The sequence below is a fragment of the Bubalus kerabau genome, chromosome 19 (genome assembly GCF_029407905.1).
Source record: "Bubalus kerabau isolate K-KA32 ecotype Philippines breed swamp buffalo chromosome 19, PCC_UOA_SB_1v2, whole genome shotgun sequence".
NCBI lineage: Eukaryota > Metazoa > Chordata > Mammalia > Artiodactyla > Bovidae > Bubalus > Bubalus kerabau.
Genome location: NC_073642.1, coordinates 49,717,892 through 49,741,391, shown reverse-complemented (window position 1 = coordinate 49,741,391; position 23,500 = coordinate 49,717,892). Strand labels below are relative to the sequence as shown.

Sequence of the window (23,500 nt, the reverse complement as noted above, 5' to 3'; positions counted from 1 at the left end):
ATTAAGTAAAAGGCCACAGAAAGACTGGAAAATATAAGCATGGAAAAAGACACAATAAACATTACCAAAAAGAAAATTGGTCTAGCTGTATTAACATCAGATAAGAAACTTTAAGACAGAAGCATCAGTAGAGTTATAGAGGGTCACTAAATATTGACTAAACAGTTAACCCACCAAGAAGAGATATAGCAATTCTAAACATATATCCACCTAACATAATATTCTCAAAATATGTAAAGAAAGAATTGAAAAAACTATAGAAAGTAACTGATAAATCCATCATGACAGTGGAATTCAGCCAACTTCTCTCTATTTTTGATAGATGAAGGAAACAACAACAAAAAGAGCAAGAATATGTGATACATGAACACTACAAATTAGCAAGTTAGCAAGACTGACCTAATAATGGATGGATATGGAATGATACACATGTTTTGTTTTCAATAATACTCAGTGGAATAGGAAAAAGAGCACAGAAAAGGTCTATGTCCACGTGGCACTCTCATACGTAGCATGGCAGACAAATGGGAAAAGGAAAGACTATTCAATAAACAAAGCTGGGAAAAAGGTTACTTGCGGGGTAGGGTGAGGAGGATGGGGAATTACAGACTCACTACCCTACACCAACCAGAAAATTAACTCAAAATGGATCAAGCACTTCTGTGCTAAATGGAAACTGTTTTCATTAAGAATTTCTACTCATCAGAAAACATCTTAAGAACAATGAAATGATGTTTCATACTGGGACATCTGTAATAGACATAATCAACAAGGATATCATCAAGAATACATAAGTAGGGGTTGGGAAGAAGGCTCAAGAGGAAGGAGATATATGTATACTTATAGCTGATTCACTCTGCTATACAGCAGAAACCAACACAGCAGTGTAAAGCAATCAAACCCCAATTAAAAAAAAAATTTTAAAGAATACTTAAGAAATTCCTACAAATAAAAAGGAAAAGAACAAACTACTCAAAAGAAAAAGGAGCATAAGACATAAACAAAATATTTCCCTGAAGAACAAATACATATGGCCAGTAAATAAAGTTTCCAATCTCCTTAGTGATCAAAGAATACATCAGAACCATGGTAAGATACCATTCAAATAGCAAAAATAAAGGATTTCAACAATAATAACTGTTGGAGAGGACAGAGATCAAATGGATCCCTGGGACCTCTTATATATTGCTGTTGGGAGTATAAACTGGTACAGACATCTGGAGAAGAATTTAGCATCACCTTTTAAAAGTAGAACCTCCAGCATGCTAAACCAAGTAAATCTCAGACCCAGTATATTCCCAAGAGAAACTTACAAATACACAAAAGGAGACAAGTATAAGAATTTACACAGCAGCATGATCTGTAATAGAAAAAAGCTGGAAACAACTCAAAGGCCCAAGATCATAAAAAATATAAATTAACTGTAGTATTTTCTCTTGATGTAATATTAAAACAATCAAAATGAGCCAAAAATATGGATGAATCTTAGCAATATAGGATGGAGTAAAAAAGTTCTAAAACATGATATTTGGCATGAAACTAAGCAAAATTACTATACTTCTGAAAGATATATGTATTTAATACATATGACCAAAAATAAATTTTTTTTGAGGCATTGGAATATCAACACAGGATCTTAAACAGGATTACCTCTACTTCAGGGAGGCAGGGGGATGAAATGAGGAGGATCATCTAAATATAAGTGACGGTCAACATCTTTGATTCCAGGTGGGTGGTATATTCACAGATGTTTAAGACTATTAAAAATGAACACCACCCCAAATAATAAATAAGAAATAAAGGCAGGGTTTTAGTATTAGTATGGAATACTCGTGTAAAGGAATTTTTTAAAATTTCAGCACTTTAAAAAATTCCTACAGGGATTTCCCAAGCAGTCCATTGGTTAAGACTCACGCTTCCACTGCAGGGGGGCATAGGTTCTATCCCTGGCCAGGGAACTAAGATCCTGCATGCTGCATGGTGTGGCCGAAAAATGAAAGAAAAAAAAAATTCCTTAAAATCTATATTCAGTTTCTAGTAGCAACACATTAACACGAGTAGCCCACAAAATGATAACCTGTTTCCTTAAAACAAAAGATACGTTTCTCATATTACTTATTCAACATGAAGACTGAATGAACATTCTCTTAGTATACCTAGCATTGGTTACTTACCGACCGAAAACTTCTCCACAAAAACAAGAGAACGGCAAAAAATCCAACAATAGTTCCACACATCACCAATTCCCATGGAAAACCATAGAAATTGGATTGTCTCATATCTTCAGGCAATGCTGCCACAGCCTTCAAGACAAAGAAAATTAACTTGTTAAAAAGTTTTGATTACAACACACCAGATCTGCAGCACCTTTATCATGGTGCTCCCAGCCCTACAACTATAATGAAAATGTTTGTTAAGTCACTCAGTCTACAGTATTTTTGTTACAGCAGCCCTGTCAGACTAAGACATAAACCTAAGTACAAGTTTACATGTAAACATTACTAAAACCTGTTTCATAAAATGATCTGTTATTAACCACTATCACCAAGAGATGAAGGAAAACAGTAGGGTGAAATGTAATGATTTTTAAACCAGAACTCTACAGAGATGCCTGAAAGTGAGAGTAAGAGGAGAGAAGGCCAAAGAAAGAAGCTGAATCAGATGCTCTTATCCTGATTCAATCAGTTTAGGTTTTTTCCATAGAGTATATTGGCTTCCATATAAGATTTACCTGGGTGGGGGGGAATGGATCTGCTGCCTTATTAAAGTTTAAATACTACTGATGAAACCATGGCTTTAGAATCTGAATCCCTCTACCATACCTCTATGGCTCCCTTCTCTTATCTGTAATGGGAATAATGCTGTTTAAACATGGAGGACAGGTGCTCAATAGAGGTAACTCTTCCTACTATTTGTCTTCCAAAGACCACGATACTGTAATAATGGCCTTTCCACATTACTTCTTTCCCTAGCAAGTCTTCAGCACAAAACAGCTGAAGGCTTTTGCAGCTGCTTCTGTATTTTACCTTTCTCTGGGTCAATTCATCTTCACTGTCATCCAATGAGGTTATTTTTTCTTCGTTACCAGGCCCCACATATTATTCAATCACATAAAAAGGTAAAAGGGGACTTCCCTAATGGTTGAATGGTGAGGAATCTGTCTGCCAATGCCAGGGTCATGGGTTCAATCCCTGGCCCTGGAAGACGCTACATGCCACGGGGCAACTAACCTCATTGTGCCACAACTACTGAGCCAGAGCACCTAGAGGTCGTGCTCCACAGCAAGGGAAGCCACCACCGTGAGGAACCTGCGCACAGTGGAGAGAAGCCCCTGCTCGCTGCAACTAGGGATAGCCTTGACTAGACGGACCTTTGTTGGCAAAGTAATGCCTCTGCTTTTGAATATGCTATCTAGGTTGGTCATCACTTTCCTTCCAAGGAGTAAGCGTCTTTTAATTTCATGGCTGCAGTCACCATCTGCAGTGATTTTGGAGCCCAGAAAAATAAAGTCTGACACTGTTTCCACTGTTTCCCCATCTATTTCCCATGAAGTGGTGGGACCGGATGCCTCAAAACCACAAGGTACCACTTTACATTGTTGTTAGTTGCTAAGTCGTGTCCGACTCTTTTGTGACCCCATGGACTGTAGGACTGTGGCCCGCCAGGCTCCTCTGCCCATGGGACTTCCTGGACAAGAATACTAGAGTGGGTTGCCATTCCCTCCTCCAGGGGATCTTCCCAACCAAGGGATCAAACCCACATCTCCTGCATTGCAGGCATATTCTTTACCACTGAGCCACCAGGGATGCCCACACTCATCATTAGGGTGGTTGTATAGGAAGGAAAAAAACATATTGGAGAGAATGTGTGAAATTCAACTCTCATAAACTGAGGGTAGGAATACAAAATGGTACATCATCTGTGGAAAACAATTTGGCAGTTCTTCTAAAAGTTAAACATACAGTAAATATGACCCAGTAATTCCACTCCTAGGCATACACTCAAAAGAACTGAAAATATTCATTTAAAAAGCTTGTACATGAATGTCTACAGCAGCATAATTCATAACAGTCAAAAAGCACAAACTCAAATATCCATTAAACTATGAATGAACATTCAAAATGTTATACGTCTAGTGCAACATGGGTGAATTTTGAAATTGTGATAAGTAAATGAAGCCACATACAATATGATTTACTTTACATGAAATGTCCAGAATAGACAAATTCATAGAGATATAAAGTAGATTAGTGGTGGCCAAGCTATGAAGTAGGGATTGATGATGAAGTAGCGATTGAACAAAGTACGGAAAAACCACTAGAACATTCAGGTATGACCTAAATCAAATCCCTTACTATTATACAGTGGAAGTGACAAAGAATAAGAAGAGGTAGCAAGAAGAACTATACAAAAAAGATCTTCATGACCCAGATAATCATGATGGTGTGATCACTCACCTAGAGCCAGACATCCTAGAATGCGAAGTCAAGTGAGCCTTAGGAAGCATCACTATGAACAAAGCTAGTGATGGAATTTCAAATCTGATGAGCTATTTCAAATCCTAAAAGATGATGCTGTTAAAGTGCTGCACTCAACGTGCCAGTCAATTTGGAAAACTCAGCAGTGGCCATAGGACTGGAAAAGGTCAGTTTTCATTCCAGTCCCAAAGAAAGGCAAAACCAAAGAATGTTCAAACTACCGCACAATTGCACTCATCTCACACACTAGCAAAGTAATGCTCAAAATTCTCCAAGCCAGGCTTCAACAGTACCTTAACCATGAACTTCCACATGTTCAAGCTGGATTTAGAAAAGGCAGAGGAACCAGAGATCAAATTGCCAACATCCATTCTATCATTGAAAAAGCAACAGAGTTCCAGAAAAAAATCTGTTTCTGCTTCATTGACTACACCAAAGCCTTTGACTGTTTGGATCACAACAAACTGTGGAAAATTCTTAAAGAGATGGGAATACCAGACCACCTTACCTGCCTCCTGAGAAATCTGTATGCAGGTCAAGAAGCAATAGTTAGAACTGGACATGGAACAACAGACTGGTTTCAAATCGGGAAAGGAATATGTTAAGGCTGTATATTGTCACCATGCTTATTTAACTTATATGCAGAGTACATCATGAGAAATGCTGGGCTGGATGAAGCACAGCCTGGAATCAAGATTGCCGGGAGAAATACCAATAACCTGAGATATGCAGATGACACCACCCTTATGGCAGAAAGCGAAGAAGAACTAAAGAGCCTCTTGATGAAAGTGAAAGAGAAGAGTGAAAAAGTTGCTTAAAGCTCAACATTTAGAAAATTAAGATCATGGCATCCAGTCTCATCACTTCAAGGCAAATAGATGGGGAAATAATGAAAACAGCGAGAGATTTTATTTTTGGGGGTTCCAAGATCACTGCAGATGGTGATTGCAGCCATGAAATTAAAAGATGCTTGCTCCTTGGAAGAAAAGCTATGACCAACCTAGACAGCATATTAAAAAGCAGAGATACTACCAACAAAGGTCCATCTAGTCAAAGCTATGGTTTTTCCAATAGTCATGTATAGTTGTGAGAGCTGGACTATAAAGAAAGCTGAGCACCGAAGAACTGATGCTTTTGAACTGTGGTGTTGGAGAAGACTCTTGAGAGTCCCTTAGACTGCAAGGAGATCCAACCAGTCCATCCTAAAGGAAATCAGTCTTGAATATTCATTGGAAGGACTGATGCTGAAGCTGAAACTCCAATACTTTGGCCACCTGATATGAAGATTGGACTCATTTGAAAAGACTCTGATGCTGGGAAAGATTGAAGGCAGGAAGAGAAGGGGATGACAGAGGATGACATGGCTGGATGGCATCACCGACTTAATAGACATGAGTTTGAGGAAGTTCCAGGAGTTAGTGATGGAAGGGAAGCCTGGCGTGCTGCAGTCCATGGAGTCGCAAAGAGTTGGACACAACTGAGTGAAGTGAACTGAACTGACGGGATGAAGTGAGGCGAGAATTGGGACTGATTACTAATAAGGACGGGGTTTCTTTTTAGAATGATAAAAGTATTTCAAAATTGTGGTGATGTTTGCACAATGCAGTGAACATACGCCAAAAAAAAAATCACTGAATTCAGCATTCAAAATGGGTAAATTTTATGTTATCTGATTATATCTCAATAAATTATTTTTTTATCTAAAAAATTAAAAAGTAGAGCAGTGTTGTGCAATCCTAGGCCCCAGGCTAGTTTTGTGAGAATAGTGTATTTAGCCAAAAAAAAAAAATCATCCAGGTGAAGATATTGTTCACACAGTAGAACAACTTGCACAAAATTTGGCTACCCAAATATTTCCCATTCAGTACCCTCTTCTCTGCTTCCCAGGTGGCTCAGTGGTAAAGAATCCGCCTACCAGAGCAGGAGATGCAGGTTCAGTCCCTGGGTCGGGAAGATCCTCTGGAGAAGGAAATGGCAAACGACTCAGTATTCTTAACCTGGGAAATCCCGTGGACAGAGGAGCCTGGCAGCTTATAGTCTGTGGCCTCACAAAGAGGCAGACACGATTGAGCACGAGCACACCCTCTTCTCTATCCTATGTGACAAGTCTGTCACCTCTCCCTTACACTGTGCTCCTCATTTTGTTGTTCTTACATCTAACCTACATACTTCTATCAGGAAGATCTATTTAACCCAAAAGTCTAACCACTGAAATACTTTGAAGGCTATCCAGCACCTCCATCACTTGGAACCTACTTATGTCTCCAACAAGCACCACTGCATATTGCTCCCTGAGCCCAATTTACACTCCAGGAACACTGCTCCTAGTCCGCTGTACACACCATGCTGTTTTCATTGCTCGCTTAGGCTCTTCACTCAGTCTGCAGAGGCTTTCATAATCACTCAAGAAAATGTGCTGTCTCCCAGCCCTCAATTTCCTCAGCACTTACTATGTATGCTTCAGTAAGGACTTTATCCGTTTCTACCTTGCAGTGTTTTTGTCTTCTCTCCCTTAACTGACAGCATGACAGCAGTGGCCCAGACTACGTCTTGGTCTGTTTAGACTCTCCATGTAACCATCATCTGTATTTACATTTATACATATACAGACACTAGACACACTATGGTTGAGTAAGTGAATACCACCGCAATAGAACTTTTTAATCTACATAATAAGAAACAAAAAATTGTAACTGCCCCAATATTTAAAGGGGCTTTTGACATTTCTAACGCAGTTTTTTTTTTTTTAAATACGGTGACATAAATCCCCCTAAACATGTCAACAAAGACACTTGTAAACAGTTACTGAGAAAAATCCCTGCAACTTGATTATAAATTGAACCTTAAAAAACGGAAAAGAAATTGTGAACACTGGGAGCTCAATATCTGCAGATCTTGACGTTAACACGACCGTTTACATTAACAAGATAGAAAGAAGCGACGAACAAACTCACTTATGGTAAAGCACCTCAAAAGAGCATTATTTCTTAAAAGAAACCGCAGAATTAGAATCCCAATTCCCTGTCCAGGCTTAGATGTCCTTTCAAGCAACGGGAAGTTTCAACATTTAAAAGGAACTGATTTCAGAAGATCAGTCCTCAAGTTTCTCACAGTCGGGGAAACCACGTGTCATCAAAATAAATAACATGACCGAAAGGCTAATTCATTTTAGGAAACTCACCTTTCTAAAGTCCTGTTAAGCATAAGCAAATGCTCTCTCCACCTTCCGGATCTCCAGGTCCCCCTACACCACATCAGAACCCGCCCAAGTACCCTAGGAACCTGTGCCCTGGACACAGGCCGCAGCCCACCGGCAGGTGAGAACTGGCTTCAGGACCTCCGACCACTGCGGCTCAGACCCCAAAGCCAAAGTCTGCAGCTTCCTTCCCCGGGAGGCACCCGCGACCCCTGGGCCAAGTAACCCTGATCGCGCCTGGACTCACCCAGCGAAGCTTTGCCAGGACCAGCCCCAGGTACGGCTGAGGGGCACTCCCGGGCCCCTCCATAGCGCCAGGGCTGCTCTGGCAATCGGAGCCGTATCCAGGGCCTGCCCGAGCCACAACAAACGAACAGAACACGCAGCGTTCGGTCCGGAACCCAAACCTGCACCGGGCAACCGGATCAGTCCACTGAGGAGCCGGCTACAGGGGGGTGTTGGAGATGAATGGCGCCGCCGTGCCTCGAGCGTCCACGTTGACCACCCGGGGAGCTTCGCCACCCACCCCAGGTTACGCTTTGCGTCCCTAAGATCCGAAGGTTCAAACCCGCCCGCGCAAGTCTGCGATCTGCACTCTCCTTGCCACCCTACCCCGGGGTTTGGTTTCGGCCGGGCCGCGGCGGGGAGGCGGGGTCGCGGGGACTCAGTTAATTTCCCTTCCTTCTTCGCGCGAGGTTCGTAGACGTGTCCCTGTCTTTCTCTCTTAAAGGGGCCGGCCCTCTACCTAGAGAGGCTACCCATCCTTGGAAATCGAGGTGCTCGAGGCTGAGAGAGAAGGATTCGGCCTCCGGCCCTGAGTTGTAGCGCGGGCCGCAGACATCCCCAGCGAAGGTCAAGACCATGGCCCAGAAATCCCCACCATCGGGCTGGCGGCTGCTAGACTTCTCCCGGAGGCCCCTCCGGGTCGCCCGGCTGGGTGAGCGCGACGCGCCTCCTCTGCCCGGCTGCCGGCGCCTGGCCCAAGCCCAGCCCCCAACGCTTTCTTCTCGCAGCCCTGCAAGAGCCTGCTGTCCGCACCCCACAGAAGCCTTGATGGCGTCGTACCCCGGGGGACCCCGCCGGCCCAGAGAAACCGGCCGCCGTCTTCATTCCAGTCATAAAATGGCTTGCGGGGCCCGGGCCTCTGCGTCCTGCCAACCGTGTCCGGACTTTGAACAGGAAGGCGTCTCGGGTCAGCTGTGATCTGGGCAAAGTTTAACCTCTCCCACGCAAGAGAACATCGATCGGGCCTTCGGTGCCCAGCGGAGGGCTCCAGGGGCTTACTCACTTTTACCTGAGTTACCTGGGCACTTGCTGCGCAAAACTCTTCAACTCCATGAGCTCCTAGTTACCCAGACGCCAAATCAAACCCGCATGAACCTCAGCTGGGCGCGTGTTCTCTGAAAAGGGGAGCTAAAAGTAGCACCTTGCCCTCTAAATTTAGGACCCTATATTTAGGTCTGTTGAATAAAATACCCAGGGATGGATCTGTTCTTAGAGATGGGTTTTATAACCCATCTCTGCATTTTCAACTGAAGTCCTCGTTGAAGCAACAAGAAAAGGAAAGGAACGGGTACGTCTTCCTTAACAAATCACCTGAGAGAACTCAGCAGTTGAACAATATGTTAGTTCCTTAGGAAACTTCCCTAATATTAAGCTCCAGCAGCAACAAAAGCATTGTGCCATAAAGAATCCAAAAATGGTCCAATTCACGATCGAAGATTTTTGGAACCAAAATGCCGCCTAGATTTTCAGAACTCTCGTTTGCCACATCAGCCTAAGGAGTTTCAGGAACTTTCGGTAGCAAAGAGCAGCAGAAATTGCTTAATAATTCTCCATATTTAAGGTATTACACAACCTTCATATGTGTTGGACAGTATATACTCAAACTAAACTATGTGTATAGCTTATTAAGTCAAACAGAAGCCAAACTAAAACTCTGTCTTTAAAATTTAAAAGAATCTTAGAACAAAGTATGCCTCAAAACATTGTATTACTGAATGAAAATTCTTCAGTAAATCTGAACATTTTCAGAGAACTCCAGAATTACTTTCAGCTTTCAGGACTTATTTACAACCTAAAACATTTTTTTTTAAGTCCCTTTGCTCTCCCAGAGACAGTCTGTGCTCTTTTCTAATTTAACAATAATTACCATTACAAATATTAAAAACATAGATCAGGGACAAAAGGATAAATGAATTTTTTTTTTAATCTACAAATTTCCCCATGGCAAAAACAGTAAACCTTAAACTCAATGCCAGATCCGAACCTAATTTCTACTTAATAGTCATGTTGAAACTTACCTCTTCCTCTAGATCTTTCAATTCCATTTTTTAAAAAGTTCATGTTAAAATATCCTAATATGTAAGTAAAATTCTAATAAGTACCTCATATCTTTGAGAAAGATTTCAGGTTCTAATACATCCTGCACTTTTCTGTTTCTACAATGACTGTGATCCTGTTTTGACACTTGTGTGGTAAAGGGGTGCTATAGGTGGAGTTGTGACTACCAACCCATAATCTAATTTCATGGACAAAACTCCTGGTCAATTTTTGTCTTTAAATATCATGCAAGTACTACTCTCTTAAAATCTACAATTGAAAAGAGAAATCCTGCATTAGGTAACTGATAAAAATAAAATTGACTGTTTTAACATATATTCATATAGAGTATGATTTTTACCATATTTACATTCAAAGTTTGTTCTCCTTAAGTAGATAAGGGATTTTGCCACTTATATAGGCCTACCTGAAAGGAAATGGAGAACATAATGCAGTTAGTGTTTGTGACAGCTACAAGAACCCATACAAGAACATTGGAAACATGCTAACCAGTGAACTTTGTCCACAATCCAGAAACTGATTTCCCTTATAAAGGGCCCTGTTGCTAAACTATAAATGCTAGTTACTCCCTTTTAATTAAACAGTCAGTGTCACTGGCTATAAGATCTAGCCTTTCAAAAGAAAGTCAAACATGCTGAGCCACATCTTCATTCTCTAATGATGTAAGAGTTTGTTCTCAAAACATGTTAAATCAGGAGCTACCTGTTGAACAAGAGTTGGGTAATTTCCATTGTTTATTCCATATATAAATGAAGCATTCTAGTTAAGAATATATAAATGTTAGAACTCAAAGAGCCTCTTCAGTTATAAAATAAAGTAGATAAAAGTGGTGTTGATTCCTATTACTTAATTTTTTAAAAAGCTTTTTTTTTTGTACAAAATCTAACTGAACTTGTCAACAAATAGAAACAATTTAGGCAAGAAAAAAAGGAAACCCTTTCACCTAAATTTATGGGTGCTTATTAGACACATTAAGATTGTTGAAATTCCTAGTCTGACAGGAACTCTTCAGAATATTTAGTCCAAACATTATGAACTTAAAGCCATATCGAGGCCAAACAGTTGAAATAAGTGTAGGGAAATAAAAAATGCATGTCTACTCAATACAAGCACTATTCAGCTTGAACTTCTTGTTGCTGTAGAAGAGTGGGAGACTATGTACTACAGTCTTCTACTTTTTCAACAGAATGCAGAAATCCAGATTTTTGTATGAATGCACACTTTAAATGCAGGCAACTGATTCATAATGTTTTACACAAAGCTCAAGTCTATGACCTGTCAAGCCTGTCATATAATCTCTGATATTAGAGTTTTAAACTGAGACTTCCCCAGAGAAATAAGTGACTTTCCAGGGTCACAAGATAATTAATACATTTAAAGTCAGTATTTTCATGTCTAAAGAATTTCAAACAAGATGTTCATATAAAATGTATTTGACAAAATTTACTGAGTCCACAAAAGTAAGCATACTTAGCACAGCCTATATTAAATAAGAACTTAACTGAATATGAAAGGTTAATATGGTATAGCAATAATTTTTTAATTTAGTAACTTCACTGGTATAATTTATGGAGAGATGACAAGTAAGGGCTATGTCAGTAGGACATACTAATAAGTAGAATTAAATAAGCAGTTGAAAGTTTTATTATAACTATTTTAGAAACTACATCATCATTAGTTTTTATTCTCTCTTATGCTAGAGCAGACTTCTGAGTAATGTTTTTAACCAACATCTTCAACATCAGATCATACTGAGTAAATTAATCATTTCTCTGAGCTTATTTACTAGGTAATGTCAACTCTCTGGAACCCACCAAAGAAAGTGAGGAGGAAGCCTCTGAAAGCAAAACAATATGTGTCATTAAGCCTAGTTTTCACAAATACTCTTAAAGTCAGTGATACCTGGTCACCTTAGCTAGAAATCTGGTAAATTTTCCTATGTTTTCCATTTTCTCCTTGCTACTTTCAATCAGTCACTAAATCCAGTCAATTCTATCTGCAAAAGATCTATCTAGTTTGTTCTTCCAATCATTTTAATAACCACTATCAGATACTTAGGTCAGAGGTTAAAAAATATAGCTAGTAGGCCAAACTCAACCCACAGAACATTTTGTCTGACCTGCCTGGTATTTTTTTTTAATCTGAATATTTGCCAGCAATTAAAAATTGGGAGATTTCAAGCTTCCCTGGTGGCTCAGTGGTAAAGAATCCACCTGCCATTTTTCACAGAACTAGAACAAAAAAATCTCACAGTTCATATGGAAACACAAAAGACCCCAAATAGCCAAAGCAATCTGATAAAGAAGAATGCAGCTAGAGGAATCAACTTTCCTGACTTCAGACTATATTACAAAGCTATAGTCATCAAGAAGACAGTATGATACTGGCACAAAAACAGAAATATAGACCAATGGAATAAGATAAAAAGCCCAGAGATAAAGCCATGAACCTATGGATACCTATTTTTAACAAAGGAGGCAAAAATACACAATGGGGCAAAGATAGCTTCTTCAATAAGTGGTGCTGGGAAAGCTGAACAGCTACATGTAAAAGAATGAAAGTAGAACACTTCCTCACCCCATCTTAAGTCTCTTCACTCATGTTCGACTCTTTGAGACCCCATGGACTATAGCCCACCAGGCTCCTCTGCCCATGGGGATATTCCAGGCAAGAATACTGGAGTGGGTTGCCTGAGCCCTCCTCCAGGGGATCTTCCCAACCAAGGGATTGAACCCACATCCCTAACACCATACACAAAGATAAACTCAAAATGGATTAAAGACCTAAATGTAAGACCAGAAACTATAAAATTCTTAAAGGAAAACATAGGCAGAACACTCTATGACATAAATCACAGCAAGATCCTCTATGACCCAACTCCTAGAGTAGTGGAAATAAAAACAAAAATAAGCAAGTGGGACCTAATTAAACTTAAAAATTTTACACAGCAAAGGAAACTATAAACAAGGTGAAAAGACATCCCTCAGAATGAGAGAAAATAATAGCAAATGAAACAACTGACAAAGGATTCATTTCCAAAATAAACAAGCAGCTCATATAAGTCAATATCAGAAAAACAGCCCAATCAAAAAGGGGGGAAAAGACCTAAACAGACGTTTCTCCAAAGAAGACATACAAATGGCTAACAAACACATGAAAAGATGCTCAACATCGCTCAATATTAGAGAAATGCAAGTCAAAACTATAAGATATCACCTCACACCAGTCAGAATGGTTGTCATCAAAATGTCTACAAACAAATGCTGGAGAAGGTGTGGAGCAAACAGAACCCTCTTACATTGCTGGTGGGAATGTAAATTGATACAGTCATGATGGAAGAGAGTGTGGAGATCGTTTAAAAAAAAAAAAAACTGGGAATAAAACCACCATGTGTGTGCTTGCTAAGTTGCTTTAGTTGTATCCAACTCTGCAACCCTATGGACTATAGCCCGCCAGGCTCCTCTGTCCATGGGATTTCCCAGGCAAGAGTACTGGAGTGGGTTGCCATTCCCTTCTCCAAAACCACCATATGACCCAGCAATCCCACTACTAGGCATACATACTGAGGAAACCGAAATTGAAAAAGACACATGTACCCCAATGTTCATTGCCATACTATTTACGATAGCTAGGACATGGAAGCAACCTAGATGTCCATCAACAGATGAATGTATAAAGAAGCCATGGTACATATATGCAATAGAATATTACTCAACCATAAAAAGGAGCACATTTGAGTCAGTTCTAATAAGATAAATGAACCTAGAGCCTATTATACAGAGTGAAGTAAATCAGAAAAAGAAAAGCAAATATCATATACTAACAAATATATATGGAATCTAGAAAGATAGTGCTGATAAAATTATTTGCAGGGCAGCAATGGAGACACAGACATAAAGAACAGACTTATGGACACAGTGCAGGGAAGGAAGGAGAGGGTGGGATGTATGGAGAGAGTAACGTGGAAACGTACATTACAGTATATAAAATAAATAGTTAATAGTAATTTGCTGTCTGACTCAGGGAACTCAAACCAGGACTCTGTAACAACCCAGAGGGGTGGGATGGGGAGGGAGGTGGGGAGGCAGGTTCAAGAGGGAGGGGACATATGTATAACTATTGCCGATTCTTGTTGATGTTTGGCAGAAACCAACACAATACTGTAAAGTAATTATGCTTCAACTAAAAATAAATAAATTAAAAAAAAAAAAGAAAAAGAATCCACCTGCCAATGCAGGAGACACAGTTTCAATCCCTGGTCAGAGAAGATCCTATATGCCGAAGAACAGCTAAACCCGAGTGCAACAACTGCTGAGCCCATGCTCTAGGGCCCTCAAGCCACAAGTTCTGAGCCCGTGTACTGTAACTGAAGCCCCTGCACCTGGAGCCTGCGCTCCTCAACAGGAGGAGTCACTGCAGTGAGAAGCCCTTGCACCACAACTAGAGAGCAGCCCCACTCATTGAAACTACAAAAAACCTGTGCAGCAACGAAGACCCACCACAGCCACAAATAGATCAATAGTTTTAAATATTATTTTTAAAAATCAGGTTCTTTTTTAAAAATGGGAGATTTCACACACACACAAAAATCTAGATTTCCAACTTTTCTTGAAATATCAGAAGATCTGGAAAAAAAAACAAAACTGAAGAAGCTATATCCTTTGAGAAGCCATGCACTCTCTAGTTGGCTACAGTTCTCTCCTTTACCTGTGCTTCACTCATTTCATTTGAGTTTATAAACCCTAATTTAGACCTTCATGATTTATTTCCTGAGCTCAAGTGATAACTTCTTGATTGGCTCACTTCCTCTGGTCTTCAGTCAATAATTATTAATATTGACAATGTTGCTTGACAGACTTCATACATAAAACTTTTTCACTTTACTTAAAGCAATTATCCTCCAATTAAAAATAAATTTAAAAAATAGTGCCCCATTATTGAAAAGATAGAGTTCAACTTCCTATCACAAATGCAAAGCTAACCTTTCTCTTTAATCCCAGTATTCAACTTCAAGCCCAATATTCAATCAGACTGAATTACTTATAAATTGCTTATAAATTTATTGCTTATAAATTCAATCAGACTGAATTGCTTAGAAATGCCAGACTCTCTCCCACTTCTGTACTTTTTAAAATGCACTCTCAACCTAGAATGTTCATCCTTTTTTGCCTGGCTAACTCCTACTCTTTCTTCAAGATCAGCTCAAGTAAGATCTCTTCTGGGACATTTTCCCAGGCTCCTCCTCCCCACTCTCTCTACCTACCATTTCCAGTCAGTCTACCAGGCAGCTCCTCCTGTGTATCAGTAGCATCCTGTGGCCATTACAGCACATACAATTATTGCTTTTTTTACTGTGTCCAACTAGAATGAACTCCTTGAAGGCAACCACTGTTAAGTTTCATCTTAAAATGTAAATGAGAAGACACAAGTGCTTCCTCAATTATTTATATAATAGCAGTAAATGAGAAAAGGAACAAATACTTGCAAAAGACCTTATGTGCCAAATACTACAGCTAGATCCTTTTGTAATATTTCATTTACAATAAATGAGATAGAATTTAATAGAAGTTACAATAAATGAAAAAGCAGACAGATTTTAGAATTTTAGTTATGACTTGGTTAAATTTTGAAGTACTAGTTGTTTTGTAAGATTCTCATTACATCATTTTGAGGTCACAGCTGTCATTCAAATACTAATAATTTCCTTAAGAGTAAATTTCAGTTCATATTATTTCTGAGTTAAATCTTAGCATGATTTCCTCTGATTTAAAAAAAAGAGAGAAGGAAAAAACCCTAATGCTCAAGATCAACTAAGTTTAAGGAAAGGCTTTAAAAAATATCTTTAAGAACATCTATGCAACAAAATATTCATATAAGGGAAAAGCTTCATATATATATATAAGATTTTATGCAAAGAGAAATATTATGCATCAATAATATTTACATAGGGAGGATTCACTCAAACATAATTTTCAGCTATTCCTATATTTAGTAAAATAGGTAAAATTATTGGGTGGCGCTAGTGATAAAGAACCCACCTGCCAATGCAAGAGATAGAAACTCAGGTTCAATTCATTGGTCAGGAAGATCCCCTGGAGAAGGAAATGGCAACCCACTCCAATATTCTTGCCTACATCATCCCATGATGTAGACCTGGCGGGCTGCAGTTTATAGCTTCGCGAAGAGTCAGACACAACTGACTCAGCACACACATAAAAGTATTGAAAAATATCTAAAAGGTCAACTTACCCCTTCTATAAGAATTACAATCGGTGAAAATGCAGAATTCAGGAAATCATAAACATCAATTTGAAATAAATATTCCAGAAGCTGACGCCAAGAAGCATCTTCTGTCAATTTATAAATTAAAATGTTAATACATGATAAGATACAAATTTTGAGTTTAATTTCTTCCTTAATTGCTGCATTAGAAAACAAATAACTTGTTTCTTACCTTTTTTAGCAATGTAATTTTGAGAAGATAAAGAGTAATCAGTTAAAAGGATCTGACTGTTTGACAGGGTATTTTCCATAGATGTGTCCATTTCCACCTGAGTAGGCCTTTCAGTGTCTAGTGATATTTTTAATTTTTCATCACTATTTTCAGAAGATAGAGTTTTGAAATGAGCTTCTTCAATAATTCTCATAGGGAACTCTATTTCAGAGTCCATATCTGCAAATAGAGAGAAATGTTTAGGGTTTTTAATAATGTTTACTTTGTTGTAGGCTTCCTTTTTTTTTTTTTTTTTTTCCTAGGCAGATCATCCTTTGAATCTTTGTGGGCATTGTGATACTTCATTATGGAAAGAATTCATTTGAAACAAATTTATAGTTTGTATTAGTTCCTACTGCAGATATAAATTAACGCACACTTAATGGCTTAAACAACACAAATATGTTTCTGGAAATCAGAAATCCTAAAACCAAGGCTGTGGCAGGGCTGTATTCCTTCTGGAGGTCTAGAGGAGAATTCATTTCCTTGCTTTTTCTACCTTCTGGAGGCCACCTGCATCCTTTGGCTCATGGCCCTGTATATATGAAGATATATATACATATATATGCACATCTCGAGAAAATTCACTTTAAAGAGGATTGTTGTCATTGTTGTTTAGTCACTAAGTTGTGTCCAACTTTTGTGATCCCATGGAATGTAGCCTGCCAGGCTCCTCTGTCCATGGGATTTTCCAGGCAAGACTATTGGAGCAGATTGCCATTTCCTTCTTCAGGGGCTCTTCCAAACCCAGGAAGTACCTGATGTGCATTGGCAAGCAGATTCTTTACCTCTCATCCATCTGGGAAGCCCTTAAAAAGGACTACCCTTCTCCAAAATTAAGAAAAAAATTTAATTAGAAATATATGTGTTATAATTTTCCACATTTGTAATGTTGCACCATATATTTATGTGCATGCCATGTCACACAGCCATCAATTCAATGTTCAAGTATAGTTTAAACTGATCACTTGATTCAATGAACTAATCAAACAGGATTTTTTTTAAAAAAAGGTTCTAACTAGTCCTAGCCTGAGGTATAGTAGTCAAGTAAATTGTAGGATATATTTCTCAGTTACTTTTTAAGACAAGGATAGAAAAGTATCATTGCAGTCCTGAAAAACAATATTAAAGAATAGTCCTAACTTAATTATTCAATATCTAACTCTGCTCTTTGAGTTATGAATGTAACATATCATTTTCATGCTGTCACTTAGTCAGCATTGTTTAAAAGATGAAAGTCCCAAGTGAGCAAACAGATACCTGTAATTTAATAATGCCACATGTGGACATTAAAATTTAAAATGAACAGTCAATTCAGGAGTTTGAATATAATTGGACCATTGTAAATACAGGACTCAAATAGTGATCTACAATGATGTTTGATGGCATCAAACATCAACTTATTCAACAATTAATTTCACAAAATTTTTGGGTGCCTAGATTGATTCTTTTTAAAATATTATCTTATACTGCACTTGAAATAAATATATGTAAAAAAGTGAAAACTTCCTATATTATTTTCATATTTAATTATACTTCTGAGGTATTATTTTTACATTACTTAAATGTAAGCCTTAGGATTTACATTAGAAGCCAAAGCAATCTTGAAATTGAAGGATATTGAATCTTGAAAAAGAAGAATAGAGCTGGAGTAATCATACTCCCTGACTTCAGCCTATACTACAAAGCTACAATCATGAAAATAGTATGATACTGGAACAAAAATAGATACATGGATCAGTGGAATACTCTAGAGAGCCCAGAAATAGGCCCACACACTTATGATCAATTAATCTACAACAAAGGAGATAAGGATATAAAATGCAGAAAAGATAGTTTCTTCAAAAAGTGGTACAGGGAAGACTAGAGAGCAACATGTAAAAGAATGAAATTAGAACATTCTCTAATACCATACACAAAAAATTTAAAGACATAACTATAAGACTGGATACTATAAAATTCCTAGAGGAAAACAATGGTAGAACACTTTTTGATATAAATCATAGCAATATATTGGGGAATCTGTCTCCTAGAGTAAAGAAAACAAAACCAAAAATAAATGGGACCTAGTTAAACTAAAAATCTTTGCACAGCAAAAGAGACCATAAACAAAACAAAAAGACAACCTATGAAACGGGAGAAAATATTTGCAAAGGTTGCAAAGGACAAGGGATTGATTTCCAAAATATACAAACAGCTCATACAGGTCAATATCAAAAAAGCAAACAACTCAATCAAAAATAAGTGGAAGACCTAAATAGATATTTCTTCAAAGAAGACATCCAGATGGCTAAGAAGAAGCACATCTCTAATTATTAGAGAAATGTAAATCAAACCTACAGTGAGGTATCACACCAGCCAGAATCAGATCAGATCAGTTGCTCAGTCGTGTCCCACTCTTTGCGACCCTATGAATCGCAGCACGCCAGGCCTCCCTGTCCATCACCAACTCCCACAGTCCACACAGACTCACATCCATCGAGTCAGTGATGCCATCCAGCCATCTCATCCTCTGTCATCCCCTTCTCCTCCTGCCCCCAATCCCTCGCAACATCAGGGTCTTTTCCAATGAGTCAACTCTTCGCATGAGGTGGCCAAAGTACTGGAGTTTCAGCTTTAGCATCATTCCTTCCAAAGAAATCCCAAGGCTGATCTCCTTTAGAATGGACTGGTTGGATCTCCTTGCAGTCCAAGGGACTCTCAAGAGTCTTCTCCAACACCACACTTCAAAAGCATCAATTCTTCGGTGCTCAGCCTTCTTCACAGTCCAACTCTCACATCCATGCATGACCACAGGAAAAACCATAGCCTTGACTAGACGGACCTTTGTTGGCAAAGTAATGTCTCTGCTTTTGAATATGCTATCTAGGTTGGTCATCACTTTCCTTCCAAGGAGTAAGCGTCTTTTAATTTCATGGCTGCAGTCACCATCTGTAGTGATTTTGGAGCCCAGAAAAATAAAGTCTGACACTGTTCCCAATCTATTTCCCCATCTATTTCCCATGAAGTGGTGGGACCGGATGCCATGATCTTCATTTTCTGAATGTTGAGCTTTAAGCCAACTTTTTCACTCTCCACTTTCACTTTCATCAAAAGGCTTTTGAGTTCCTCTTCACTGTCTGCCATAAGGGTGGTGTCATCTGCATATCTGAGGTTATTGATGTTTCTCCCAGCAATCTTGATTCCAGTTTGTGTTTCTTCCAGTCCAGCATTTCTCATGATGTACTCTGCATATAAGTTAAATAAGCAGGGTGACAATATACAGCCTTGACGAACTCCTTCTATTTGGAACCAGTCTATTGTTCCATGTCCAGTTCTAACTGTTGCTTCCTGACCTGCATACAAATTTCTCAAGAGGCAGATCAGGTGGTCTGGTATTCCCATCTCTTTCAGAATTTTCCACAGTTTATTGTGATCCACACAGTCAAAGGCTTTGGCATAGTCAATAAAGCAGAAATAGATGTTTTTCTGGAACTCTCTTGCTTTTTTGATGATCCAGCGGATGTTGGCAATTTGATCTCTGGTTCCTCTGCCTTTTCTAAAACCAGCTTGAACATCAGGAAGTTCATGGTTCACATATTGCTGAAGCCTGGCTTGGAGAATTTTGAGCATTACTTTACTAGCGTGTGAGATGAGTGCAATTGTGCAGTAGTTTGAGCATTCTTTGGCATTGCCTTTCTTTGGGATTGGAATGCAAACTGACCTTTTCCAGTTCTGTGGCCACTGCTGAGTTTTCCAAATTTGCTGGCATATTGAGTGCAGCACTTTCACAGCATCATCTTTCAGGATTTGGAACAGCTCAACTGGAATTCCATCACCTCTATTAGCTTTGTTTGTAGTGATGCTTTCTAAGGCCCACTTGACTTCACATTCCAGGATGTCTGGCTCTAGGTGAGTGATCACACCATCGTGATTATCTGGGTCATGAAGATCTTTTTTGTACAGTTCTTCTGTGTATTCTTGCCATCTCTTCTTAATATCTTCTGTTTCTGTTAGGTCCATACCATTTCTGTCCTTTATCGAGCTCATCTTTGCATGAAATGTTCCTTTGGTATCTCTGATTTTCTCGAAGAGATCCCTAGTCTTTCCCATTCTGTTGTTTTCCTCTATTTCTTTGCATTGATCGCTGAGGAAGGCTTTCTAATCTCTTCTTGCTATTCTTTGGAACTCTGCATTCAGATGTTTATATCTTTCCTTTTCTCCTTTGCTTTTCGCTTCTCTTCTTTTCACAGCTATTTGTAAGGCCTCCCCAGACAGCCATTATGCTTTTTTGCATTTCTTTTCTATGGGAATGGTCTTGATCCCTGTCTCCTGTACAATGTCATGAACCTCATTCCATAGTTCATCAGGCACTCTATCTATCAGATCTAGGCCCTTAAATCTATTTCTCACTTCCACTGTATAATCATAAGGGATTTGATTTATGTCATACCTGAATGGTCTAGTGGTTTTCCCTACTTTCTTCAATTTAAGTCTGAATTTGGCAATAAGGAGTTCATGATCTGAGCCACAGTCAGCTCCTGGTCTTGTTTTTGCTGACTGTATAGAGCGTCTCCATCTTTGGCTGCAAAGAATATAATCAATCTGATTTCGGTGTTGACCATCTGGTGATGTCCATGTATAGAGTCTTCTCTTGTGTTGTTGGAAGAGGGTGTTTGTTATGACCAGTGCATTTTCTTGGCAAAACTCTATCAGTCTTTGCCCTGCTTCATTCCGTATTCCAAGGCCAAATTTGCCTGTTACTACAGGTGTTTCTTGACTTCCTACTTTTGCATTCCAGTCCCCTATAATGAAAAGAACATCTTTTTTGGGTGTTAGTTCTAAAAGGTCTTGTAGGTCTTCATACAACCGTTCAGCTTCAGCTTCTTCAGCATTACTGGTTGGGGCATAGACTTGGATTACTGTGATATTGAATGGTTTGCCTTGGAAATGAACAGAGATCATTCTGTTGTTTTTGAGATTGCATCCAAGTACTGCATTTTGGACTCTTTTGTTGACCATGATGGCCACTCCATTTCTTCTGAGGGATTCCTGCCCGCAGTAGTAGATATAATGGTCATCTGAGTTAAATTCACCCATTCCAGTCCATTTCAGTTCGCTGATTCCTAGAATGTCGACATTCACTCTTGCCATCTCTTGTTTGACCACTTCCAATTTGCCTTGATTCATGGACCTGACATTCCAGGTTCCTATGCAATATTGCTCTTTACAGCATTGGACCTTGCTTCTATCACCAGTCACATCCACAGCTGGGTATTCTTTTTGCTTTGGCTCCATCCCCTCATTCTTTCTGGAGTTATTTCTCCACTGATCTCCAGTAGCATATTGGGCACCTACTGACCTGGGGAGTTTTGGCCATCATCAAAAAGTCAACAATGAATACTGAAAAGGGTGTGGAGAAAAGGAAAGCCTTCTGTACTTTGGTGGGAACATAAACTGGCAGCCACTAGGGAGAACAGCATGGAGGTCCCTTAAAAAACTAAAAATAGAACTTCCATAGGATCCATACTGGGAAAAAACTATAATTTGAAAATATACATGCATTATTTACAATAGCCAAGACATGGAAACAATTTAAATGTCTATCAACAGATGAACAGAAAAAGAAAATTGTATGTATTCAATACAGACAATGGACTATAGGCCATAAAAAAGAATGAAATAATGCTATTTGCAGCATTGGATAGACCTAGAGATTATCATGCTAGATGAAGTCAGATAGTGAATGACAAATATCATATGATATCACTTACATGTGGAATCTAGAAAAATTATACAAATGAACTTATTTACAAAACAGAAATAGACTCAGACAGAAAACAAACTTATAGTTACCAAAAGGAAAGAAAGGGAGGGATAAATTAAGAATTTGGGATTAACATTTATATACTACTGTATATAAAATAAACAACAAGGTCCTAATAATAGCACAGGAAACTATATTCAATATCTTATAATAACCTATAATTGAAAACAATCTGAAAAGTAATATATATTCTTATCTGTATATTCATATATGTTCTTATATGTATATATATTTTATATATATATATAACTGAATCACTTTGCTGTATACCTGAAATATTGTAAATACTTCAATTTTTAAAAAAGATTTAAATTAGATACAGTTATGACTTTCTTATAATTTTTAATAAATTAATAAAGTTTTAATTCAAATAAAATAATATTCTTTCATATTTAACTGTACTTGGAAAATTCATTATTTAAATAAGCTCAGTTGGAATCCTTTTGTAAAATAGCTATTAATATTGTAATATAAATAACTTATCTAATTAATTTATTTTGTAAATTCTTAGATCAGCACTATTGGCTTTTTGTAAATGTGTTATCTCAAGCCTCAACTTTTCACAAATACTTATTCAAGATCAGCGATTCATTTTTCTTATGCATTCTTTACAAATAAGTCCAGTTTTCACTTGTTATTCCCTAAAAGGGGTAGTGAAATTATCTGAAAATATTGGCTATTTTAGCTATTTCTCCAATATCCAGAAAATAGACTCTGTGGCATTAACTGAATCCTTCCTTTAGTATTCTCTTTTTTAATAGCAAACTTTGCATGACCTTAGTTTGTTTTCATTTAGTTAATACTGAAATGTTTTGAAATATTTGTAGAGTAAGGCATCTTTTTTCTGAACCTTAAAAGAATTTCTTAACACTTTTATAAAAATCCTTCAAAACTAGTTATAATTGCATAAATGCACTGCCTGACTATTTACCAAGTTATTTTCCCAGCATCACTACATGAAATAAATTCTACTAAAATGATATTCAGAATGCCCTGAAGTTTCTATATATAAGCTCTAAAATATTTTTATATATCTATATTTTGAAATGTCTATGTTTCTGGGTTGATATTGCTTTGTTTTAGTCTCTTCTTTCCAGTTACTCTTATCTGCTTTTTCACAAATATCTCTTTAGGATCTAACAAGCTTAGAATAAAATAATTTCCTCTAGCCTTTGACAATCTAG

At 38.3% G+C, this 23,500-nt stretch overlaps 2 protein-coding genes across 21 annotated transcripts in view; both read right to left on the bottom strand.

Annotated features, from left to right (window-relative positions):
• Window positions 1-15,415, bottom strand: part of LOC129634253 (melanoma inhibitory activity protein 2-like) — a 72,025-nt gene extending 56,610 nt beyond the window's left edge. For 2 of the 20 annotated variants that reach the window (XM_055556332.1, XM_055556348.1), the window contains exons 1-2: window positions 7,922-8,228; window positions 2,175-2,303 (exon numbers count right to left, since the gene is read on the bottom strand). In XM_055556332.1, coding sequence (XP_055412307.1) covers window positions 2,175-2,303; window positions 7,922-7,984 — 192 coding nt within the window. In that variant the 5' untranslated portion in view covers window positions 7,985-8,228. The other 18 variants (XM_055556334.1, XM_055556349.1, XM_055556347.1 and 15 more) reach the window with 16 other exon arrangements.
• An 803-nt stretch (window positions 15,416-16,218) lies between these two features.
• LOC129633935 (melanoma inhibitory activity protein 2-like) overlaps window positions 16,219-23,500 on the bottom strand; it is a 48,385-nt gene continuing 41,103 nt past the window's right edge. The window contains 2 exon segments of the mRNA XM_055555896.1: window positions 16,219-16,367; window positions 16,472-16,690. Coding sequence (XP_055411871.1) covers window positions 16,219-16,367; window positions 16,472-16,690 — 368 coding nt within the window.